General features: G+C 49.6%; 1 protein-coding gene across 1 annotated transcript in view; it reads left to right on the forward strand.

Moving 5' to 3' along the window:
* Positions 1 to 991: 991 nt before the first annotated feature.
* The window catches only part of abch1 (ATP-binding cassette, sub-family H, member 1), a 52,780-nt gene continuing 28,771 nt past the window's right edge, over positions 992 to 25,000 (forward strand). Inside the window, exons 1-9 of the mRNA XM_078230505.1 lie at positions 992 to 996; positions 1,088 to 1,195; positions 4,805 to 4,898; positions 11,216 to 11,290; positions 11,382 to 11,538; positions 18,209 to 18,305; positions 19,425 to 19,593; positions 22,656 to 22,756; positions 24,556 to 24,626. Of these exons, the coding sequence (XP_078086631.1) occupies positions 992 to 996; positions 1,088 to 1,195; positions 4,805 to 4,898; positions 11,216 to 11,290; positions 11,382 to 11,538; positions 18,209 to 18,305; positions 19,425 to 19,593; positions 22,656 to 22,756; positions 24,556 to 24,626 (877 nt within the window). The remainder of the gene's footprint in view (positions 997 to 1,087; positions 1,196 to 4,804; positions 4,899 to 11,215; positions 11,291 to 11,381; positions 11,539 to 18,208; positions 18,306 to 19,424; positions 19,594 to 22,655; positions 22,757 to 24,555; positions 24,627 to 25,000) is intronic.

Below are 25,000 nucleotides of genomic sequence, written 5' to 3' on the forward strand. Positions count from 1 at the left end.
GAGGGGAGAGGGATAGGAGGGGGAATTGGGTGAGGGGCGGGGGAGAGGAGGGGAGGATAGTGAAGGAGGGGAGAACCTGGGGAGAGAGAGGGAGGAAGGGAGGGTGATGGGAGGTTGGTGAGGGGAGATGGCTGGGAGAAGGAAAGGAAGGTGGTGGAGAGGGTAGGGAGGTGGAGTGTGGGAATGGGGAGGTGGGAGAGTGGGTAGGGATAGGGTGGAGTGGGAAGGGTAGGGGAGTGTGGGAATGGGGAAGTCGGTGAGTGGGTAGGGATGGGGGGATGGGGGGGTCGGTGAGTGGGTCGGGATGGGGGGATGGGGGGTCGGTGAGTGGGTCGGGATGGGGGGGTCGGTGAGTGGGTCAGGATGGGGGGTCGGTGAGTGGGTCGGGATGGGGGGGGGCGGTGAGTGGGTCGGGATGGGGGGGGTCGGTGAGTGGGTCGGGTGGGGGGATGGGGGGATAGGAAGAGTAGGTGTGCACCTGTTCTCTTCTACTCAGACTTCCTTTAACATGGAACTTGGAATGGAGGAAAGTTTAATCTGTATAAACTCCAGCGGGGTCACTCAGAGCAGCAGTCGGAGTGTCGGAGTGTCGGATTGCTAAATAACTGGGAGCAGGAAATGTGTTCAGCAGCAGTCTCCTGAGTGGATAAGACGGAGAATGTCTCAATGATAATATGATCACTCTTTCTCAAACAGATGTTTCCCGGCTGATCACCAAATTTCAAAACATGCAAATTTACATCCCAACTATCATCGATCTTCTGACCCATAAATAAATTCCACAAATCTAACCGTGACGATAGCAGAGTTGCTGTCAGCTTTCTCAGGTATTGTGTGAAATTCGTATAGAAGATTGGATATTAAAATTAACTCCAAACTCCTCCCTAATCTGAATTCCTGCCAATGGCGGGAGATCTGTTTACAGCTCCATGGAACCAGGTTTGTTCGCAAGGTTGGGAAGTTCTATTGAACATGTAGTTAATTACTGGCAATGTTGTAAGAATCCATTTACTGGGAGAGTCAGATACTCGCTATATGATCAATAATGAAGTGTTTGGTTAATCGGTGGCTTTCCGATTGTTTTTAGTGGAGGCCAGAAACGGCGAATCTCTCTGGGAGCCGCTCTACTCCAGGAACCACAGCTCCTCCTATTGGACGAACCAACTGTGGGAGTGGATCCCGTATTACGAGCCAGGTATTAACACTGAGACACGTTATCCAGCCCATTCCTGGAACTTTTACTAATAAACCAAAAGGGAGGTTCCTCCAATTGAATAATTTTTCTTATAGAAATTTTTGGAGAAATTTAAACCGCTTGCAGCAAATTATATCTTCGCTCTGCCCTCTTACCCTGCCTTTGTTTGGAGTCTTTAGGAAGTTAACGTATTTATTTATCAGTTGTTGTATCCAGTCCATTCTGGGCACCCATCTAAAACCACCTCCCATTGGCTCAGTAGTGTTGGAACTGCTTGTGTGCTCTTGATAATTAACCAATGATACATAAAGGAGCAAAGTGTCATCCCTCTGACAGATGGTATAGAATAGAATTGAATCCCTACAGTGCAGAAGCAGGCCATTCGGCCCATCGACTCATCTTACCCAGACCCTATCCTCATAACCCCATGTATATACCCCGCTAATCCCCCTGGCCTGCACATCTTTGGGCACTAAGGGACAATTTAGCATGGCCAATCCACCAACCTGCATGTCTTTCAGACTGTGGGAGGAAACCCACGCAGACACGGGAGAACATGCAGACTCCACGCAGACAGTGACCCAAGGCCAGAGTTGAACCTGGGTCACTGGCGCTGTGAGGCAGCAGTGCTAACCACTGTGCCACCATGCTGCCCCGGGTCCCTGGCACTGTGAGGCAGCAGTGCTAACCACTGTGCCACCGTGCTGCCCCGGGTCCCTGGGGCTGTGAGGCAGCAGCGCTAACCCACTGTGCCACCGTGCTGCCCCGGGTCCCTGGGGCTGTGAGGCAGCAGCGCTAACCCACTGTGCCACCGTGCCACCCCAGGTCTCTGGGGCTGTGAGGCAGCAGCGCTAACCCACTGTGCCACCGTGCCACCCCAGGTCCCTGGAGCTGTGAGGCAGCAGCGCTAACCCACTGTGCCACCGTGCCACCCCAGGTCCCTGGCACTGTGAGGCAGCAGCGCTAACCCACTGTGCCACCGTGCCGCCCCGGGTCCCTGGGGCTGTGAGGCAGCAGTACTAACCACTGTGCCACCATGCTGCCCCGGGTCCCTGGCGCTGTGAGGCAGCAGTGCTAACCACTGTGCCACCGTGCCGCCCCGGGTTCCTGGGGCTGTGAGGGAGCAGTGCTAACCACTGTGCCACCGTGCCGCCCCGGGTTCCTGGGGCTGTGAGGGAGCAGTGCTAACCACTGTGTCACCGTGCCGCCCCGGGTTCCTGGGGCTGTGAGGGAGCAGTGCTAACCACTCTGCCACCGTGCTGCCCTTATCTGCAGCATTTTGTTCTTGTATTTTTAATATCGATATTGGGATTCAGCTTTCTTCACTGTTGTGTGGAAATTCCATTTTGATTTCTGGGTTTAACAGTTCAGTGCAACCGGATTTTATTTGTGATTTTAAAAAATTCTTCTCTTCAGCATGAGTCCCACTGTGAGGAGGTGTTGGATTGTGATCAACAGCTCAGAACAAGGAGCTAATAAATAAAACACATCGTCACTTAGAAGGGGGTAACTGTTAAAATAGATAAGCTGCATGTGAGAGCCAGTCAGATATAGAGGTAGGTGAGTCAGCATCTGGAGAACTGCCACACAGCACTTACACTTAAAACAGGAATAAAACAGAAACATATTGTGTCGAATAAAATAGAACATTTCAGCTAAAACGAGAGGGAAGACGAGGAGGATTTATTTTAAGCAGTGAGTTGTGCTTTGATTCAAGGGCAGTGGAAGCAAATTCAATAATATAACGGCAAAATACTGCAGATGCTGGAATCTGAAACAAGAACAGAAAATGCTGGAAAATCTCAGCCGATCTGACAGCATCTGTGGAGAGAGAACAGAGCCAACGAACTGGAAACATTAACTCGATTCTCTCTCCACAGACGCTGTCAGACCTGCTGAGATTTTCCAGCATTTTCTGTTCTTGCTTCAGATTCAGTAATAAGTTCCCACGGGGAATTGGAGAAACACTGGAAAGGGGCAATTTGCTGGGCTATGGAGACAGTAAGAAGTCTGACAACACCACGTTAAAGTCCAATGGGTTTATTTGGTGGCAAAAGCCACGTGGCTTTAACCTGGTGTTGTGAGACTTCTTACTGTGTTTACCCCAGTCCAACGCCGGCATCTCCACATCATGACTATGGGGACAGAGCAGGGGGAGTGGGATGAATTGGATCGCTCTTACAAAGAGCTAGAACAGACACAATGTGCCGACTGGCCTCCTTCCGTCCCCGTCCCTGATTCTAAAATGCACATCAGTGCATTCAGCATTCACAGAGAGAATTGTCGACTTCCTTCCATCTGCAGAAGATGCTAAACATGCAGCAAACAATCCATCTCAGGTGGGGGAGAGGGTCATCATACGGGTGCACCAACCTTGATGGTTGAAGAAGCCAGTCCTTGAGAGGGAGTTTCTGTCACGCCGGAAGCTACCCAGTGACGTTGTGGGTTGTGGTTTTTGGCATTGACATGGTCGCCAAGCTGTTGTAGCCACTGGTCACCATGGCGATGCGCGCCAGCCCATAAAGGGTAGATATTGAATACACTGAAACCAATGTGATCTTTAGTGAGTGGCTGGTTCAATTTCCCATCCCTATTTCTGGACATCGAAACAGCTTGAGTAAATCTCACTGCTTTCATAGGCTGAGATTATTCAATTGATCAGCGACCCAGATCCCATCACACAGTGTGTTTGATAGAATAGAATCCCTACAGTGCAGAAGGAGGCCATTCGACCCATCGAGTCTACACCGAACACAATCCCACCCAGGCCCTTTTCCCGTAACCCTACATATTTATCCTGCTAACCCCCCTGACACTAAGTGGCAATTTAGCATGGCCAATCAAACTAACCAGCACGTCTTTGGAGTGTGGGAGGAAACAGGAGCACCCGGAGAAACCCATGCAGATACAGGGAGAACGTGCAGACTCCACACAGACAGTGACCCAAGGCCAGAATTGAACCCGGGTCCCTGACGTTTTGAGGCAGCAGTGCTAACCATTGTGCCACCGTGCTGCCGTTAACCGGACAATCACTGCTAGCATACAGCGTTTGCAGAAACCTGGCAGTATACTGGGGAAGATTCGGTGCCAGAATTTAGAAAGAGGAACTCCTTGAAAACACCACTATTTCTCCAGTTAGGAACTGACCAGACTTAATGTAGGGCAGCACGGTGGTACAGTGGTAAGCACTGCTACCTCACAGCACCAGGGACCCGGGTTTGATTTCCGTTTGATTTGGGTCACTGTGTGAAGTTTGCACGTTCTCCCCGTGTCTGCGTGAATTTCCTCCGGTGCTCCGGTTTCCTCCCACACTCCAAAGATGTGCTGGTTAGGTGCATTGGCCATGCTAAATTCTCCCTCAGTGTCCCTGAACCAGAATGTGGTGACTAGGGGATTTTCACAGTAACTTCATTGCAGTGTTAATGTGAGCCTACGTGTGATGAATAAATAAACTTTAAACTTTAACTTTGAAATTGGATCCTGGAATTTCAAACTGAAACTGCTGTTTCTAACAGTTCAGTGGTTCCTTATCAACTATTTAGAAAGGTTAAAAAATTATAAATACATGTATCCAGCGGATTTGTTAACTTTTCTCTTTTATATTTGGAGGATATGGCAACATCTGATCGATGTGGTAAAAGATCGAAAGGTATCAGTGATCATAACAACACATTACATCGAAGAAGCAAGTCAAGCAAACATGGTAGGATGCGTCTTTCTTGCTGTCTGACAATGTGCTGACCTTTATGTGAATGTCTGATTCAATTAGAATGACCACAAAGTGAAACTCAGTAAACTTATTCCAAATCATATCCTGAGAGGTGTGTGAGTGAGTGGATGTGATCTGGGACACCTGTGCAGACGTTTCTGGAAACGGTGAAATTGCCAATTTCCCAGCAGACGATGGCCGGAAGTCTCCAGCTGTTCACACCCTGCCATTGCCAGCAAGATTGGAGAATTTGGCGCTCAGCCAAAACTCCATTCACTGCAGCGGGACTGGAGAATCCCAGCCGCGGACGAGGTCGGAGAATCCAATCCAATGTTTCACTCTTCACCCACCCTCACTCCGACCCAAAACCACTCGAATAATTCCTTATTCTTTCATATCCCTTTTCCTAATTTCTTCTCCAATCACATTGAATTCCCAGAATTCATTTAAATATTTGCCTTTTGTATGAAATTTGGTTCTAAAACCTTCCGTAAGTTGAGGTGTCCCTGGGATAGATTCCACGGAGAAGTTCACCTTCCCCCACCGGCAGGTTTTGAGATGGGTGGGGAGTGGATGGGGGAGGGGAGCGGATGGGGGAGGGGAGCGGATGGGGGTGGGGAGCGGATGGGGGTGGGGAGTGGATGGGGGAGGGGAGCGGATGGGGGAGGGGAGCGGATGGGGGAGGGGAGCGGATGGGGGAGGGAAGCGGATGGGGGAGGGGGGCGGATGGGGGAGGGGGGCGGATGGGGGAGGGGAGTGGATGGGGAGGGGAGTGGATGGGGGAGGGGAGCGGATGGGGGAGGGGAGCAGATGGGGGAGGGGAGCAGATGGGGGAGGGGAGCGTGATGTTAAGGGATGGGGTTCCCTCTGGGTTCCTGTCCACTCCAACTACACGGTGATGTTACACTGGCGTGGCAGGGCCGCAGACAAGAGGGCTTTAAATGGCTAATTAATGGCCCCAGAGCGACCATTTCCTCAACGTTCCGGCTGGTGGGAAGATTGAACCTCCGTGTGGGAAGGTCAATAAACAACAAAGTTACATCTCAGGCAGGAAGTTTATTTATTGGTGTCACAAGTAGGCTGACATTAACACTGCAATGAAGTTACTGTGAAAATCCCCTCGCTGCCACACTCCGGCTCCTGTTCGGGTACACTGAGGGAGAATTTATCATGGCCAATGCACCCTAACCAGCACGTCTTTCAGACTGTGGGAGGAAACCGGAGCACCCGGAGAAAACCCACGCAGACACGGGGAGAACGTGCAAACTCCACACAGACAGTGACCCAAGCCGGGAATCGAACCCGGGTCCCTGGCGTTGTGAGGGACCATGCTGCAAATCGAGGGAGTGATCGGGGGGGGGGGGGGGGGGGGGGTAAGTCCATCACAAGTCCCATTCTGAAGTCAGACCCCCCCCAAAGGCCCAATGGCCTCCAGTCCTCCAGATTTTCCGCCGAGACTGCGATTAGTCCCGAGTGTCACCCCCCTTCTCCCCTTCTCCCCAGCCTATCCTACTCTCCTCACCATGGGATCCCTTGGATTTACCTGGGGCTCCGGTTCCCAGACTTCGTCTCCGACGTTTTGTAGAATTTCCTCCTCCATTCACTGCAGGAAGTGGGGAGCTCCCAGCCAATCTGATTGGCCAGCAGTTCTCTGAGGCAGGGATTGGTCCGGAGCGAGGGGCAGGAATCCTGTCTGCAACCAATCAATGCCCATTGAAGTGTGATTGGTTACTGGACAGTCGCAATCCGCAGTGATGTATCCCCCCACCCATCTGCAGATCGCGGAGAACAAGACCTCACCGTCCAAAAAATTCAGGCCACTCCCAGGACAACCGTGGGGGTGGCACGGTAGCACAGTGGTTAGCACTGCTGCTTTACAGCTCCAGGGACCTGGGTTCGATTCCCAGCTTGGGTCACTGTCTGTGTGGAGTTTGCACATTCTCCCTGTGTCTGCGTGGGTTTCCTCCGGGTGCTCCGGTTTCCTCCCACAGTCCAAAGATGTGCGGGTTAGGTTGATTGGCCATGCTAAAATTGCCCCTTAGTGTCCTGAGATGTGTAGGTTAGAGGGATTAGTGGGCAATTATGTAGGGATATGGGGGTAGGGCCTGGGTGGGATTGTGGTCGGTGCAGACTCGATGGGCCGAATGGCCTCTTTCTGTGCTGTAGGGTTTCTATGATTCTATGATAACCTCCCTGAGGAGGAAAAGCAGAAATTCTCCAACACCTTTCAGTATTCAGCTTCGTAACACAGCTCACAGAAAACTCAATCAAATCTGGAATTAAGAATCTACTGATGACCATGAAACCATTGTTGATTGTCGTAAAAACCCATCTGGTTCACTAATGCCCTTTAGTGAAGGAAATCTGCCGTCCTTACCCCGGTCTGGCCTACATGTGACTCCAGAGCCACAGCAATGTGGTTGGCTCTTAAATGCCCTTGTGGACAATAAATGTTGGCCCAGCCAGCGACACTCCCATCCCATGAAAAGAAATCCCCTCCCTCCCTGCCTTTGATCCGTCTGGTTCAGGGTCTCTCCTCCTGTGGTATTTTGTCAAACAATGATACTCCTCTGGGTCTCTGTGAACACAGAATGATAGATACAGCTTTTCCTTTGATCTACCTTCCTGTGGATTGCCTCAGGTACCACTCCTGCCCTCTGGCCCCGAGATATAGAACATAGAACATAGAAAAAATACAGCACAAACAGGCCCTTTGGCCCACACATTGCGCCGGTCATGTCCCTACCTACCTAGGCTTATATATAGGCTTACCTATAACCCTCAATCTTATTAAGTCCCATGTACTCATCCAGAAGTCTCTTAAAAGACCCTATCGAGTTTGCCTCCTATGGACCCGGACCCCAAGGTCCTTCTGATCCTCGACACTGCTAAGAGTCTTACCCTTGATATTATACTCCTTCATCCCATTTGACCTGCCAAAATGGCAGCCGATTCCACTCACCCACCACCCTCTAAGTGAAAAACTTACCCCTCACATCTCCTCTGTACCTACTCCCAGCACCTTAAACCTGTGTCCTCTCATAGCAACCATTTCAGCGCTGGGAAAAAGCCTCCGAGAATCCACCCGATCTATAACTCTCAACATTTTGTACACCTCTATCAGGTCACCTCTCATCCTTCATCTCTCCAAGGAGAAAAGACCGAGCTCCCTCACCCTATCATCATAAGGCATGCCAACCAATCCAGGCAACATCCTTGTAAATCTTCTCTGCACCCTTTCAATCATTTCCACATCCGTCCTGTAATGAGGCGACCAGAACTGAGCACAGTACTCCAAGTGGGGTCTGACGAGGGTCTTATAAAGCTGCATCATTATCTCCCAACTCCTAAACTCAATCCCTTGATTGATGAAGGCCAGCCCACCATACACCTTCTTAACCACCTCCTCCACCTGCAAGGCCGATTTAAGAGTCCTATGGACCCGGACCCCAAGGTCCTTCTAATCCTCGACACTGCTAAGAGTCTTACCCTTGATATTATACTCCTTCATCCCATTTGACCTGCCAAAATGGACCACTACACATTTATCCGGGTTGAAGTCCATATGCCACTTCTCCGCCCAGTCTTGCATCCTATCTATGTCACACTGCAGCTTCTGACATCCCTCCAACCTATCCACGACACCACAACCTTCGTGTCGTCGGCAAACTTACCAACCCATCCCTCCACTTCCTCATCCAGGTTATTTATGAAAATGACAAACAGCAAGAGTCCCAGAACAGATCCCTGGGGCACTCCACTGGTGACCGACCTCCATTCAGAAAAAGACCCGTCTACAACCACTCTCTGCCTCCTGCAGGTAAGCCAGTTCTGAATCCACAAGGCAACAGCCCCTTGGATCCCATGCCCTCTCACTTTCTCGAGAAGTCTTGCGTGGGGGACCTTATTGAATGCCTTGCTGAAGTCCATGTAAACCACATCTACCGCTTTTCCTTCGTCAATGTGTTTAGTCACATTTCCAAAGAACTCCACCAGGCTCGTAAGGCACGATTTGCCTTTGACAAAGCCGTGCTGACTACTTTTGAGCATACTAAACTTCTCTAAATGTTCATAAATCCTGTCCCTCAGGATCTTCTCCATCAACTTACCAACCACTGAGGTTAGACTCACCGGTCGGTAATTTCCTGGGCTATCCCTATTCCCTTTCTTGAATATAGGAAGCACATCTGCAATCCTCCAATCCTCCGGAACCTCTCCCGTCTCCATCGACAATGCAAAGATCATCGCCAGAGGCTCTGCAATCTCTTCCCTCGCCTCCCACAGTAACCTGGGGTACATCCCATCCGGTCCCGGCGACTTATCTATCTTGATGCCATTCAAAATTTCCAACACATCCTCTTTCTTAATGTCCACATACTCAATCTTTTCAGTCCGCCTCAATCTTGTAGTACAACCATCCAGGTCTTTGTCCACCGTGAATACGGAGGTGAAATATTCATTAAGCACCTCTGCTATTTCTTCTGGTTCTGTACAGACTTTCTCACCTTCACATTTTATAGGTCCTATTCCTTCATATCTCATCCTTTTACTCTTCACATATTTATAGAACGCCTTAGGGTTCTCCTTAATCTTACCTGCCAAGGCCTTCTCGTGACCCCTTTTGGCTCTCCTAATTTCTTTCTTAAGTCCCTTCCTACAAGCCGTATACTCATCTAGATCCCTATCATCACCTCGCTCTCTGAACCTTTTGTACGCTTTCCTTTTCTTTTTGACTAGGTTCAGCACAGCTTTCATGCACCATGGTTCCCGTAACCTACCAAAACCTCCCTGCCTCATCGGAACGTTGTCATGCAGAACTCCAGACAAACATTCCTTGAAAATCTGTCACCTTACTTCGGTACTTTTCCTCGAGAATACCTCCTTCCAATTTACGCCTCTAATCTCCTGCCTGATGGCTTCATATTTCCCCTTACTCCAGATAAACACTTTCCTAACTCCTCCCCATCCAAACCCCTTACCCTAGGGATATTCCAATCAATGTTTGGGAAATTAAAGTCTCCCATCACGGCAACCCTGTTATTCCTACATCTCTCCAGGATCTGTTTCCCTATCTGCTCTTCAACGTCCCTGTTACTATTGGGCGGCCTGTAGAAAACACCCAGCAAAGTTATCGACCCCTTCCCGCTCCGAACTTCCACCCACAGAGACGCCGTAGACAATCCCTCCACGGCTTCCACCTTCTCTACAGCTGTGACACTATCCCTGATCAGCAGTGCCACCCCCCCCCCCCCCCCCCCTCTTTTGCCTCCCTCTCTGTCCTTTCTGAAACATCTGAAACCCGGCACCTGAAGTATCCAGTCCTGTCCCTGTCCCCAAGTCTCCGTAATGGCCACCACATCACACTTCCAAGCATCGATCCGCACTCTAAGCTCATCCACTTTATTCACTACACTCCTGGCGTTAAAATAGACACATCTCAAACCTTTGGTCTGAGCTCTCCCCTTCTCCATCACCCGTCTATTCTCCCTCTTACACTGTCTACAATCCTTCTCTATTTGCGGGCTAACCTCCTCACTCCCAGTCACCTCATCACGATTCCCTCCCCCCAACCTTTCTAGTTTAAAGTCTCCCCAGTAGCCTTAGCCAACCTTCCTGCCAGGATATTGGTCACCCTGGGATTCAAGTGCCACCCGTCTTTTTTGTACAGGTCACACCTGCCCCTAAAGAGGTCCCAATGATCCAGGAACCCGAATCCCTGCTCCAGTCCCTCAGCCATGCATTCATCCTCCACCTCACTCCATTCCTGCTCTCACTTTCCCATGGCACAGGCAGCAATCCTGAGATTACTACCTTTGCGTTCCTCCTTCCAAACTGTCTACCTAACTCCCTATATTCTCCTTTCATGATCCCTTCCCTCTTCCTACCTATGTCAGCGGTACCAATATGTACCACGACCTCTGGCTCCTCTCCCTCCCACCTCAGGATATCTGGGACGCGATCAGAGGCATCCCGGATCCCGGCACCAGGGAGGCAGACCACCATCCGAGACTCCCGTCTGCCTCTGCAAAAACGCCTGTGCGACCCCCTTACTGTTGAGTCCCCGATTAACACTGCCTTCCTCCTCCTTTCCTTAGCCCTCTGAGTGACAGGGCCGGACTCTGCTCCAGAGACATGGCCACTGCTGCTTCCCCCAGGCGGGCTGTCCCCCCCAGCAGTACCCAGACAGGAGTACTTATTGTGAAGGGGCACATCCACCGGGGTGCTCTCTATCACCCCAGCTTTCCCCTTCCTTATATCTTGAATAAATTCTGCATTTGTACCTTTGACTAACGTATTGCGGTGTCACTCAGGTTGGATTGATGAGGGATGGAAGTCTCCTGGCGGAAGGCCCACCTGATGGGTTAATAAGTTGCCACCACGTATCGGTAAGTCATTGTGACCCATCGATTGGTTTCCCGGATGTGAACTGCTCGTTAACGCTCAGGTCAATGTTCTCTTTGCTGTTATTTATTTCAGACCTTGGAGAATGTCTTTCTAAAACTGTGTCAGACTTCAGACCAATCATCACCCAGGCCTGCTGTCCGTGAGAGGAAGAACAGGCACGGCCGAGAGAAAGACGAGGAAATTCCCATAATCATTCAGGAAGATGCTCAAAATAAACCTGAATTCAGAGGTTTTTAAAGTTTATTTATTATTGTCACAGTAGGCTTACATTAACACTGCAATGAAGTTACTGTGAAAATCCCCTAGTCGCCACACTCCGGCTCCTGTTCGGGTACACTGAGGGAGAATTTAGCACGACCAATGCACCCTAACCAGCACGTCTTTCAGACTGTGGGAGGAAACTGGAGCACCCGGAGGAAACCCACACAGACACGGGGAGAACGTGCAGACTCCACACAGACAGTGACCCAAGCCGGGAATTGAACCCGGGTCCCTGGTGCTGTGAGGCAGCAGTGCTAATCACTGTGTCATTGTGCCACTGCTCACTCTGTCTGCCTCTCACACTCCCTTTCTTTCTTTGTCTTTCCTTTCCCTCTCTCTCTCTGTCTCTCTCTCTCTCCCTCTGTCTCTCTATCTCTGCATCTCTCTCCCTCTGTCTCTCTCTCTCTCCATCTCTCTCTCTCTCTCTCTTTCTCTTTCTCTCTCACTGTCTCCCTCTGTCTCTCTCTCGCTCTCTGTCTCTGTCTTTCCCTCACTGTCTCCCTCTGTCTCTTTCTCTCACACGGTCTCTCTTCGTCTCTCTCTTTCTCTCTTTCTCTCTCTCTTTCTCTCTCTCTCTCTCTCTCTTTCTCTCTCACTGTCTCTCTCTCTCTCTCCATCACTCTCTCTCTCTCCATCTGTCTCTCTCTGTCTCTCTCTCTCTCTGTCTCTCTCTCTCTCTCTGCCTCTCTTTCTCTGTCTCTCTCTCTCTCCGTCTCTCTCTCCCTCTCTCTCTCTCTGTCTCTCTCTCCGTCTCTCTCTCTGTCTCTCTCTCTCTCTCTCTGTCTCTCTCTCTCTCCGTCTCTCTCTCTCTCTCTCTCTCTCTCTCACTGTCTCTCTCCGTCTCTCTCACTCCGTCTCTCTCTCTCCGTCTCTCTCTCCAGTCGGTTTTCATTCTGGAACTTACGACACTCTGCCAAAAATAATCCAGCTGGTGTATTTCACATCGTCATACGGGGGGAGGAGGGGCCTCAGTACATCGGCGAAACCCACCCACTCAAAGATCGGGCACCATCTTCAAAGGATTCCCCAATCGGAACCTGAGTAAACATCCCCTCGAGCTCACCGCGGAGGTCTCACGGGCCCCTCCCCAGTCAGCACTCTTTCCGACTGTCTGAAGCAGCACCTTCCACCCCCTCTCCCCCCAATGGCCATCACCGGCATCCTGAACCCCACCATCCACACACGGCCACCACCACATCAAAATGAATCCCTCACATCCACCCCCCCCACCCCCCCCCACTCCCCACCCCCCACCCCCCGCTCCCCCAGCCATGAGGCTCCTACTGGGATCCAGCCCCTGGCACAGGCCTGTCCAGCCCGCTGCCCTGGAGAGGCACCAGGGAGGGGAGATTTGAGAGGATGGGAGGCTGCTGGAGTCCGCTGGGTGGAAGGCCCCAGGATGGCCCCTCCCTCAGGGTGCTGGTGAACAAAGAACAAAGAACAATACAGCACAGGAACAGGCCCTTCGGCCCTCCAAGCCCGCGCCGCTCCCCGGTCCAGGATTGAATCCTGAATCCAGGATCCCCGCCCAATTTTCCAGCCTATCTACATACCAATATCCTATCCACCGAGCTGTCCCTCACAGCTACGATGCTTTGTTCATCACAACCTATTAACTCACCCCCACCCCCCCATTCCAGACCATGTGATCTCCAGGGAGAGGCGAAAACCCAGAGTGAAAAACCCCAGGGCCAATATGGGGAAAAAAAAATCTGGGAAATTCCTCTCCGACCCCCTGAGGCGATCGAAACGAGTCCAGGAGATCACAATGGCCCCGATCGGAAAATGCTTCCCAACCCTAGTCATTTCCACTTCCACGAACACCATATGAATTCCCTGCCCCCGAGACAGGTTCCCAGCTATCCGCAGTCTCGCACTGGTGGGCCCTGGGATGCTGCATAGGACGGAGCGGCAGCTGGAGTGAGCTCCAAAAACGCCTGCCCCACCTGGAGCTGCCAGCCTGCAGGGCCAACACGGTGTGAGAATCCTCGGCAATGGCTCTGTGAGTCTGGACCAAGCTCTGGATCCCCTCTGCAATTGCCCTCTGTGACTGGGCCTCCTCTCAAAGCTGCAGCCGTGGCCCTGTGTCTGCAGCACGTTCCTGAGGCCCTCAGCCATGGCGCTCAGAGACCTGGCCACGCCTTGCACCCTGCCAGCCATGGCTACAAATTCCAACCCCACGCTTTCCATTGTGGACGCCACCCTTGCAGTGTTGGCCTGGATGCCACACAATTCCGGCACTGTCTCCTGCACTTGGGGGCTGTGGGACTCTTCCCAGCGGCCTCGCAGTTCCCGGAATGTCGCTGCGCTCCTTCCTGCAGCTCCTGGCTCTGCCTCTGCACCTCCAGCAGAGAGCTCTTGGGAGAACTTTCCCCAATGGTTCAGTATCTGGCTGGGGGTCAGGTGGCAAATGTCAGCACGGTGCCTGGGCAGGATGGGGTTGTGATGAGGAGTACCCGAGGGATTTGAGGAGGGCACTGAGAAGGTGGGGTCAGGTACTGGGAAAGGCTGCGGGGTGTCAGGGAATGATTGCTGTGGGTATCCCCAGTGGGACGGACAGGATTGATGCCAGGATGTGACAGACGGTCACTCACCCTCGCAGCTTGAGATTGGGGTCATTCATTTTCTTGGGGCACTGGGCACCAGTCCTCAGTGTCAGGGCACTGGCACCGACCACATCCCAGGCTGCATTCGCCTCCCTGAGCCTAGGTCGTCTATCCACCCGGGGGCACAGGCTGGCCCGCCTCTCCCTCACTGCGTCCAGCAGCTGTCTGAGATCTGCCTCTGTGAAGTGTGGCGTTGCTCTCTGCCGTGGCATCCCCCTGGCTGTGAGTGCAGAGGGAGTGTTTAAATACAACTCTCCCCTGTTAACAGCGCACGGCTGTGAGCCGGTTCGGGCGACTCACACATCTGCGGATTCCATACCCGCGTGTTTCATGTGGGGGTTCATTCAGTGCACTGAGTGCGGGGAGCTTGTGATCAGATTCACAGCGGACAGCCTGGCACAGACCAGCTGTCTCACCCAAAATGCCACTTGTCATTTTTTGGGAAAATCTCGCCCAAAATGTGACGGTGGGAAAGTCTGTATAGAACCGGTAGAAATGGCAGAGGTACTCAATGAATAGTTTGCTTCAGTATTCACAGTGGAAAAGGATCTTGGTAGTTGCAGCGCAGACTTGCAGTGGACTGAGAAGATTGAGCATGTGGACATTAGGAAAGAGGATGTGTTGGAGCTTTTGAAAAGCATCAAGTTAGATAAATCGTCGGGACCAGATGGGATGTACCCCAGGTTACTGTGGGAGGCGAGGGAAGAGATTGCTGAGCCTCTGGCGATGAACTTTGCGTCATCAATGGAGACGGGAGAGGTTCCGGAGGATTGGAGGATTGCGGATGTGGTTCCGTTATTGAAGAAAGGGAGAAGAGATAGCCCTGGAAATTATAGACCGGTGAGTCTAACCTCAGTGGTTGGTAAGTTGATAGAGAAGATCCTGAGAGGCAGGATTTATGAACATCTGGAGAGGAATAGTATGATCAGAAATAGCCAGCACGGCTTTGTCCAAGGCAGATCATGCCTTACGAGCCTAATTGAATTTTTTGAAGATGTAACTAGACATATAGATGAGGGAAGAGCGGTAGATGTAGTTTACATGGATTTCAGCAAGGCGTTTGATAAGGTGCCCCATGTAAGGCTTATTGAGAAAGTGAAGGGGCATGGGATACAAGGGGACATTGCTTTGTGGATTCAGAACTGGCTTGCCCACAGAAGGCAAAGGGTGGTTGTAGATGGGTCTTTTTCAGCCTGGAGGTTGGTCACCAGTGGAGTGCCCCAGGGATCTGTTCTGGGACCCTTGCTCTTTGTGATTTTTATAAATGACCTGGATGAGGAAGTGGAAGGATGGGTTGGCAAGTTTGCTGATGACACAAAGGTTGGAGGTGTTGTGGATAGTGTAGAGGGATGTCAGCAGTTACAACGAGACATAGATAAGATGCAAGACTGGGCGGAGAAGTGGCAGATGGACTTCAACCCAGATAAGTGTGTGGTGGTTCATTTTGGCAGATTGAATAGGATGAAGGAATATAATATTAAGGGTAAGACGCTTGGCAGTGTGGAAGATCAGAAGGATCTTGGAGTCGGTGTTCATAGGACACTCAAAGCAGCGTCGCAGGTGGAGGCTGTGGTTAAGAAGGCGTATGGAATACTGGCCTTCATCAATAGAGGAATTGAGTTTAGAAATCGGGAGATAATGCTGCAGCTGTATAGGACCCTGGTCAGACCCCACCTGGAGTACTGTGCCCAGTTCTGGTCGCCTCATTACAAAAAGGATGTGGAAGCCATAGAAAGGGTGCAGAGGAGATTTACAAGGATGTTGCCTGGATTCGGTGGCATGCCTTATGAGGATAGGGTGAGAGAGCTCGGTCTTTTCTCCTTGGAGAGGCGAAGGAAGAGAGGTGACCTGACAGAGGTGTATAAGATGTTGAGAGGTATTGATAGAATGGATTCTCAGAGGCTTTTACCCAGGGCTGAAATGGTTGCCACAAGAGGTCACAGGTTTAGGGTGCTGGGGAGTCGGTACAGAGGAGATGTTAGGGGTAAGTTTTTCACTCAGAGGGTGGTGGGTGCGTGGAATCGGCTGCCGGTAGTGGTGGTAGAGGCGGATTCGATAGGGTCTTTTGAAAGACTTTTGGATAAGTTCATGGAAGTTAGTAAGATAGAGGGTTATAGGTAAGCCGAGTAGGTAGGGACATGTTCGGTGCAACTTGTGGGCCGAAGGGCCTGTTTGTGCTGTAGCTTTTCTATGTTCTATGTTCTAAAATCTTTCACTAATTATTATTTGACAGGGACAGGGAATAAACATCTTCCTTTATTTCAATCCTGAACTGTTTTGAAAGATTGGTTGAGAAATTCAGTGTTTGAATTGAATGGGATTTTCCAAATTGAGGGAAAGATGGGAAAAATCAGGCCCCTGAATGTGAAAACCAAGCAACCAATTCAGAGGGGTTTAAACAATCTGATTGCAATAACCTGCTCCGAGTTACAGCACAAACACTAGCCCTGCACATTCTTAAAGACATGCATCTATTTGCTGCATAGCTTCATCTCAGCGAGTGAACAGAGTCCCATCCGAACACTGGATAAAAGCAAATTACTGCGGATGCTGGAATCTGAAACCAAAAGAGAAAATGCTGGAAAATCTCAGCAGGTCTGGCAGCATCTGTAAGCAGAGGAAAGAGCTGACGTTTCCAGTCCAAATGACCCTTTGTCAAAGCTGCTTAAACTGGAGAAACACTTTGTCATCGAAATGTCAGCTCTTTTCTCTCCTTACAGATGCTGCCAGGCCTGCTGAGATTTTCCAGCATTTTCTCTTCTGGTTCCAATCCTATCACACTCCCCCCGCCCCGGACTCCACAGATGACCTTACTGTGTAGCAACTGGAACGCGGAATCCAGCTTTATTCACACTCCCTATTCCAGAGCTGATAAAAGATAGATAGACTGGAAATTTGGGCAAAGAAATGGCAGATGGAGTTCAATCCTGATAAATGCGAAGTGATACATTTTGGTGGAACTAACGTGGGGGGAGCTATACGATAAATGGCAGAACCATAAAGGGTGTAGATACGCAGAGGGACCTGGGTGTGCAAGTCCACAGATCCTTGAAGGTGACGTCACAGGTGGAGAAGGTAGTGAATAAGGCATATGGCATGCTTGCCTTTATAGGACGGGGCATAGAGTATAAAAGTTGGGGTCTGATGTTGTAGTTGTATAGAACGTTGGTTCGGCCGCATTTGGAATACTGCGTCCAGTTCTGGTCGCCACACTACCAGAAGGACGTGGAGGCTTTGGAGAGAGTACAAAGGAGGTTTACCAGGATGTTGCCTGGTATGGAGGGGCTTAGTTATGAGGAGAGATTGGGTAAACTGGGGTTGTTCTCACTGGAAAGACGGAGGATGAGGGGTGACCTAATAGAGGTGCATAAAATTATGAAAGGGTGAACGGTGGGAAGCTTTTTCCCAGGTCGGTGGTGACGTTCACGAGGGGTCATAGGTTCAAGGTGAGGGGGGGGAGGTTTAACACGGATATCAGAAGGACGTATTTTACACAGAGGGTGGTGGGGGCCTGGAATGCGCTGCCGGGCAAGGTGGTGGAGGCGGACACACTGGGAACGTTTAAGACTTATCTAGATAGCCACATGAACGGAGTGGGAATGGAGGGATACAAAAGAATGGTCTAGTTTGGACCAGGGAGCGGCACGGGCTTGGAGGGCCGAAGGGCCTGTTCCTGTGCTGTATTGTTCTTTGTTCTTTGTTCTTTTGTAAAACAAATCCATAGAAAGTCCGAACCTCTGTCAATGCTGAGGTCAGTCTGAGCAGGAATGGAGATGAAACATTTGAGTCAGTGTGTTACATTTTGTTACTGTCAGGCCCCGTGCAAAAGGCCCTTTGTGAGACTAAAATCAGAAAGGCCTCTTGTCTCGGCACTCTGGGTGTTACTCACTGTCATCCCTGCCCCGAGTCTGGAGCAGAAATATCATTATTATTGTAGCATCAGTCCCAGATGTAATCTCTGATTTCCAAATCATTTATAAAAGATGTGTGTGAGGCTTGGGGTCTGATTCCTTTATGTCTGTTTATTTCTAGTGGACTGGAATCTGTGGGTTAGAAGCATGGTCCCTAAATGGAGGAATATTGTAGCTTTGATGATTAAATCATTCACCAGAATCAGGAGGATGCCCGGGTAGGTTCTGCAATTATTTTTCAAGCAGCCCTTAGGTGGACAAAATCATTTGTCTGTTCAGCAATTAATGATGTAACTAATTAATGATGCAACTAATTAATGATGCAACTAATTAATGATGTTAGAACCAATTCAAGATTGTGTAATATCTTTAAAGTTAAAGTTTATTTACGATGTGGAGTTGCCGGTGTCGGACTGGGGTGGGCACAGTAAGTAGTCTCACAGCACCAGGTTGAAGTCCAATAGGTTTATTTGGTAGCACGAGCTTTCGGAGCGCTGCTCCTTCATCAGGTGAGTGCAGGATTTGTTTTGATAGCCAAGTTCCGCACACATGAGGACGGCCTCAACTGGGATCTTGGGTTCATGTCACACTATCTGTAACCCCCACGACTTGCCTGGGCTTGCAAAATCTCACTAACTGTCCTGTCTGGAGACAATACACATCTCTTTAACCTGTGCTTAACGCTCTCTCCACTCACATTGTCTGTACCTTTAAGACTTGAATCCCTCTAAAGACTTGAATTCTAACCATTTTCTTGTAATTGAGTTTGTGTCTGTATATGCCCTGTTTGTGAAACAAATCCTGCACTCACCTGATGAAGGGGCAGCGCTCCGAAAGCTCGTGATTCCAAATAAACCTGTTGGACTTTAACCTGGTGTTGTGAGACTACTTACGAAGTTTATTTATTTATTAGTGTCACGTGTAGGCTTACAGTAACACTGCAATGAAGTTACTGTGAAAATCCCCTAGTTGCCACTCTCCGGCACCTGTTCAGGTACACTGAGGGAGAATTTAGCATGGCCAATTCAACTATCTGTCTACATTTAAAATGTCAGCAGAAAGATGTTATTGTGAATCCTGACGTTCATTTAATGAGTTTCACATAATGAGGCGAAGAGAGGAATAAACCATTACGACTATATTTAAGGTGTTATTTTGTGCAGAATGAATATCTGGATTTGTTACATATTCTGTCTAACATTATAGAAATCTTCAGAGTGTTTTCAATACACTAACCAATCACTGTGTCCAAACGCCCCATATTCAGAATTGTGAAATATTTGCAAGGTAAGGCTACAGTTTGTTTTTTGCTGAATATTTTCTTCTGTGCCCCACAGGTTTCTAGGTTTTGAGTTCTTACTCCCAGTGATTCAGATCTCACTCATCTGTCTATGCATTGGGGGAACTCTGGAGAATCTGCCGGTTGCCGTGGTGAACAATGACACAGGACAACCCGCCTTGAGCCAGATTTTTCTGTCGCATTTTGACAACAGCACAATTACCCAGGTCACTTCCATGTCACAGTGAAGCTACACGACAGAGACAGATCATTCAGTGCCTCTGCTGCTGTTAATGTTCCCTTTCAGCCCCTTCCCTCCCCCTCTGCACCTCAGCCTATCAGCAGCTGCTTCCATTTCTCTTTTCCTCACGTGTTTCTCCAGTTTAAGCAGCGCCAATTCTCCTCACCGCAACCACTCGCTGCGGGAGTGAGCTCCATATTCTCACCACCCTCTGGGTAAACCCGTTTTATGTGCGTGTACATGTGCACATGTGTACATGTGTGTGGCCTGAATTCTCTGATGTCCTACACCCCTCCACCGCTGCCAGTGAGAATGGAAAATTTGGTGCTGTCAAAACTGCATTCACTCAGCGGGACTGGAGAATCCCAGACTGTGTGCATGTGTGTGTGCACATGCATGTGTCTGTGTTTGTAAGTGTGCATGCATACATGCACATGTGTGTACATGTCTGTGTGCATGCACGTGTGTGTCTGTGTGCATGTGTGTGTACATGTCTGTCTATGTATCAGTGTGTGTGCATGTGTATATGTCTGTGTACATGTCTGATGCATGCGTGTGTAAATGTGTGTGACTGCGCTTGTATGTATGCATCTGTGTGTATGTGTGCATGTGTGAGCACGTGCCTGCATGCACACACCTGCACTTGTGTGTGCACGTGTGTGTGTGCGCGCGCATTCATGTGTGTGTGCATGCACGTGTGTGTGCGCGCACATGTGTGTGTATGTGTGTGCATGTGTTCATGTGTGCATGCACGTGTGTGTGTGTGCACGTATGTGTGTGCGCGTGTGCGTGCACATGTGTGTGCATGCACACGCCTTTAGTTAAGTGAACTATAATGGCCAACCTCGGGCATGAGGACAGGATTGAACCTTTAATGAGCTTGCTGAATAATTAATAAATGTAGCTGCTTACAAGCTCTTTGCAACTGACAGTAAAGCAGGTGATTGAGAGATTGAACCCACTTCATTTCACAGAGATAATAATCAGGGGCGGGCGCTGGAGTTTAACACTTGGAAAGTGAGTGATGTGGATGTCATGAGACTGGTCCCTGGGACACGGGGGTTGTTCTTTGATGAGAGGCTGAGTAATTCTGTCTCTATTCTCTGGAGTTTAGAAGAATGAGAGAAGATCTTTTGAAACATATGAGATGGTGAGGGGGTTTGATCAAGTGGACACGGAGAGATTGTTACCATTGGTCAGGGAATCTAAAACACGGTCACACAGTATCAGGATCAGGGGCTGATCGGTTCAAACTGAGAGGGGAAGAAGTTACTTCACACAAAGTGTTGTGAATCTTTAGAATGTTCTCCCCAGGAAGGTAGTGCTATTCCATCGTTGAATATATTTAAAGCTGAGATAAGCAGAGATTTGGTCTTTCAGGGAATGGCGGGGAATGGAGGTGAGTGGGACAGTGGAGGTGAGTGGGACAGTGGAGGTGAGACAGTAGATCAGCCATGATGGTATTGGATGGCAGAGCAGGCTTGATGGGCCGAGTGGCCTACTTCTGCTCCTGTTTCTTATGTTGTTATGAGGAGAGCATCAGAAATATTAGGTGTTTGAAAAGAGAATAGGAGCCCAGTAATTCAGTAAACCCTTCACAAGAATTGGATCCTCTTTGGGTAAGTGGTTGATTAGAACATAAGACACAAAAAGAATAGGATAGAGGGAGGCCATTCTGTACCTCTAGCCTGCTCCCCAATTCTATACAATTCTGACTGATTTTCTATCTCAACCCCACATTGTTGCCCACTCCACATATTCCTTCATTCCCAAAACTCTATCGACCTCTGTCTCGGGTACACTCAATGTCTGAGTCGCCACAGCTCCCTGGGGAAAACATTCACAAAGCTCTGAGCGAAGGAATTCCTCATCTCATTCTGAAAAGATCAGCTGGAATCCGGAGATTGGGCACAGTGACAGGAATCTAATCCCAGCCGGTGCAGAACCAGTAATCTGCAAGTTTCCAAATCGCAAGAACATTTCCCAGGAATGCACAGGCTCAGTTTTCCCAGGGATACACAGTGAATATTGAGCAGTGAATATTATGTGGTGAGTGTGGTGTGGTGAGTGTGGTGTGGTGAGTGTGGCGTGGTGAGTCTGGTGAGTGTGGCGTGGTGAGTGTGGCGTGGTGAGTGTGGCGTGGTGAGTGTGAGTGTGGTGTGGTGAGTGTGGCGTGGTGAGTGTGGCGTGGTGAGTGTGGTGTGGTGAGTGTGGCGTGGTGAGTGTGGCGTGGTGAGTGTGGCGTGGTGAGTGTGGCGTGGTGAGTGTGGCGTGGTGAGTGTGGAGTGGTGAGTGTGGCGTGGTGAGTGTGGAGTGGTGAGTGTGGCGTGGTGAGTGTGGCGTGGTGAGTGTGGCGTGGTGAGTGTGGCGTGGTGAGTGTGGCGTGGTGAGTGTGGCGTGGTGAGTGTGGAGTGGTGAGTGTGGCGTGGTGAGTGTGGCGTGGTGAGTGTGGCGTGGTGAGTGTGGCGTGGTGAGTGTGGCGTGGTGAGTGTGGCGTGGTGAGTGTGGCGTGGTGAGTGTGGCGTGGTGAGTGTGGCGTGGTGAGTGTGGCGTGGTGAGTGTGGCGTGGTGAGTGTGGCGTGGTGAGTGTGGCGTGGTGAGTGTGGCGTGGTGAGTGTGGCGTGGTGAGTGTGGCGTGGTGAGTGTGGCGTGGTGAGTGTGGCGTGGTGAGTGTGGCGTGGTGAGTGTGGCGTGGTGAGTGTGGCGTGGTGAGTGTGGCGTGGTGAGTGTGTCCACCCCTACTGGAATCAAGATCGTTGGAAATCCAATGTCTGATTTTCTGATCTCCATCCCTGTTGGTTGTTGCTTGGCGAGGAGCAGATGGACCTTTGTGAAACGTACAGAGCTTCTGAAATACTTTCACTTTGATGATCATCTGTAGAAAGCAATTTAATTTCTTGGAGTAAACTTGTCACACATTCAACAATTGGACTTGATTTCAAAATGGAGTTTTCCTGCTACTTTCACATCAACATATTGGATCTCCTAAAGATCACCATGAAGTTCATGTTTTCCGGTGCATTACTGTTTGCCTCTTGTATCTTACAGATTCCCCTAAACCAGTCTGATGCCATGAAGGGTGTAAAGGACGGTAAATACTGGGGTATTATCGGCTTTGGAGCAAACTTCACACAAGATTTTCGTTTAAGGTAAATTGCAATTTGTGAAGGTTGGTTTATTTTGAGAAAGTTAACTGTAAGGCTCCTTTTATTCGTTCATGGGATGACAGCGTCACTGGCAAGGCCAGGATTTATTGCCCATCCCTAATTGCCCCTTGAGAGGTTATTGGTGATGCGTCTTCCTGAATACACCTGAGTAACTTATGAGACCATTCCAGGGGGCAGTCAAGAGTCAACCACATTGCTGTGGCTCTGGAGTCACATGTAGGCCAGACGGGGTAAGGACAGCAGATTTCCTTCCCTAAAGGACATTACTGACCCAGATGGGTTTTTATCGAATCTGGTTGTTTTATGGTCCCAGTATTGATACTAGATTTATATTTTGTTACAAATGTGAAGTTTGCTAGATTGTTCTACTTTGGGACTGTCTCTTTAATTTAGGGTAAAATGGAGGAATGATGGCGTCATGATTTCCAGAGATCCTGGTTCCAGTCGGGGTGGACACACGCAATATTCACCACGCAATATTCACCGCGCAATATTCACCGCGCGATATTCACCGCGCGATATTCACCGCGCAATATTCACTGCGCAATGTTCACCGCGCGATATTCACCGCGCGATATTCACCGCGCGATATTCACCGCGCGATATTCACCGCGCGATATTCACCGCGTGATATTCACCGCGCGATATTCACCGCGCGATATTCACCGCGCAATATTCACCATGTATCCCAGGGAAAATTGAGGCTGTGCATTCCTGGGACATATTCTTGCGGTATGGAAACTTGCAGATTGCTGGTTCTGCACCGGCTGGGATTAGATTCCTGTGTAACAAACCTGTTCTAAATTCTGCCCGACAACAATCTTCAGTGACTTGCTTGTTAAAGAAGGGTTTAAGTTGTCTTACTAGGAAGAAAATAAGAGATATTCACACCAGAAAACTTGAATTCTTAGGTGATCATTTTAATTAGTCTTTGCTGTTTAAATATGGCCGGAATTCTCCGCTCTCACTCACCCCACTCCCGTCACCAGTGAGAACAAAGAATTTGGCGCTCAACCAAATCGATTCACTGCAGCGGGACTGGAGAATCCCAGCCATGGGCGAGGTCGGAAAATTCCAGGTTATATTTCTTAAAGTTATTGGTCTTTACAGGGACTGTAACCATGCCAGATGTATTAATTAGCCAAATTTAAATTACCCAATCGCTGTGGTGGGATTTGAATATATATCTGAAGATTATTATGTCCTGGTCCCAGAATTATTAGCCCAGTATCATAACCACCGTGCTACCGTTCCTAATGAGTGGCCTTCTGACCAAAGGGACTACTCACCGCTTCTGTCTTGGCCTTTCTATAAGACCATAAGACACAGGAGCAGAATTAGACCACTCGGCCCATCGAGTCTGCTCCGCCATTCTATCATGGCTGATTCTTTTCTCATCCCCATTCTCCTGCCTTTTCCCCATAACTCCTGATCCCCTTATTAATCAAGAACCTATCTATCTCTGTCTTAAAGATACTCAATGACCCGGCCTCCACAGCCTTCTGCGGCAAAGAGTTCCACAGATTCACCACTCTCTAGCAGAAGAAATTCCTCCTCATCTCTGTTTTGAAGGATCGTCCCTTTAGCCTGAGGTTGTGCCCTCTGGTTCTAGTTTTTCCTACTGGTGGAAACATCCTCCCAACGTCCACTCTATCCAGGCCTCGCAGTATCCTGTAAGTTTCAACAAGGTCCCCCCTCATCCTTCTAAATTCCAATGAGTACAGACCCAGAGTCCTCAACCGTTAGTTCTGTGGTAACGTGTGTCTCTGGTTTCCTTTCAGGATATATGAGAGGATAATCGATGAAACCATAGTTGATGGGGGTTCCGTCCACGTCTGGCTCGATATGACGAGTGAGTTTATTTAAACTTTCTCACTGTGGTAAAGGAGAATGTTTGACTGGCTAGAAACTTAAAGCTCATTTATTCTTTCTTGCTTGTCCTCCATGTGAGGATCAGGGACTTCCTATCTTTGTGATCCCCTCCAGCCCTACAAACTTCCAGGACCTCTGCTCCTCCAATCCCGATCGCCTGAGCATCCTCAGTTTTAATCACTCCACCATTGACGGCCGTGCTTTCAGCTGCCTGAGCCCCAAGCTCTGGAATTCCCTCCCTAATCCTCTCCACCTCTCTCCGCCATCTTCAAGATGCTCCTTAAAATCCATCTCTTTGAGCAAGCTTTTGGCCATCTTCTGTGTCTCAATGTTGAATTGTATTGCTCCTGCAAA

The sequence above is a fragment of the Mustelus asterias genome, chromosome 15, assembly GCF_964213995.1.
Source record: "Mustelus asterias chromosome 15, sMusAst1.hap1.1, whole genome shotgun sequence".
Lineage (NCBI taxonomy): Eukaryota > Metazoa > Chordata > Chondrichthyes > Carcharhiniformes > Triakidae > Mustelus > Mustelus asterias.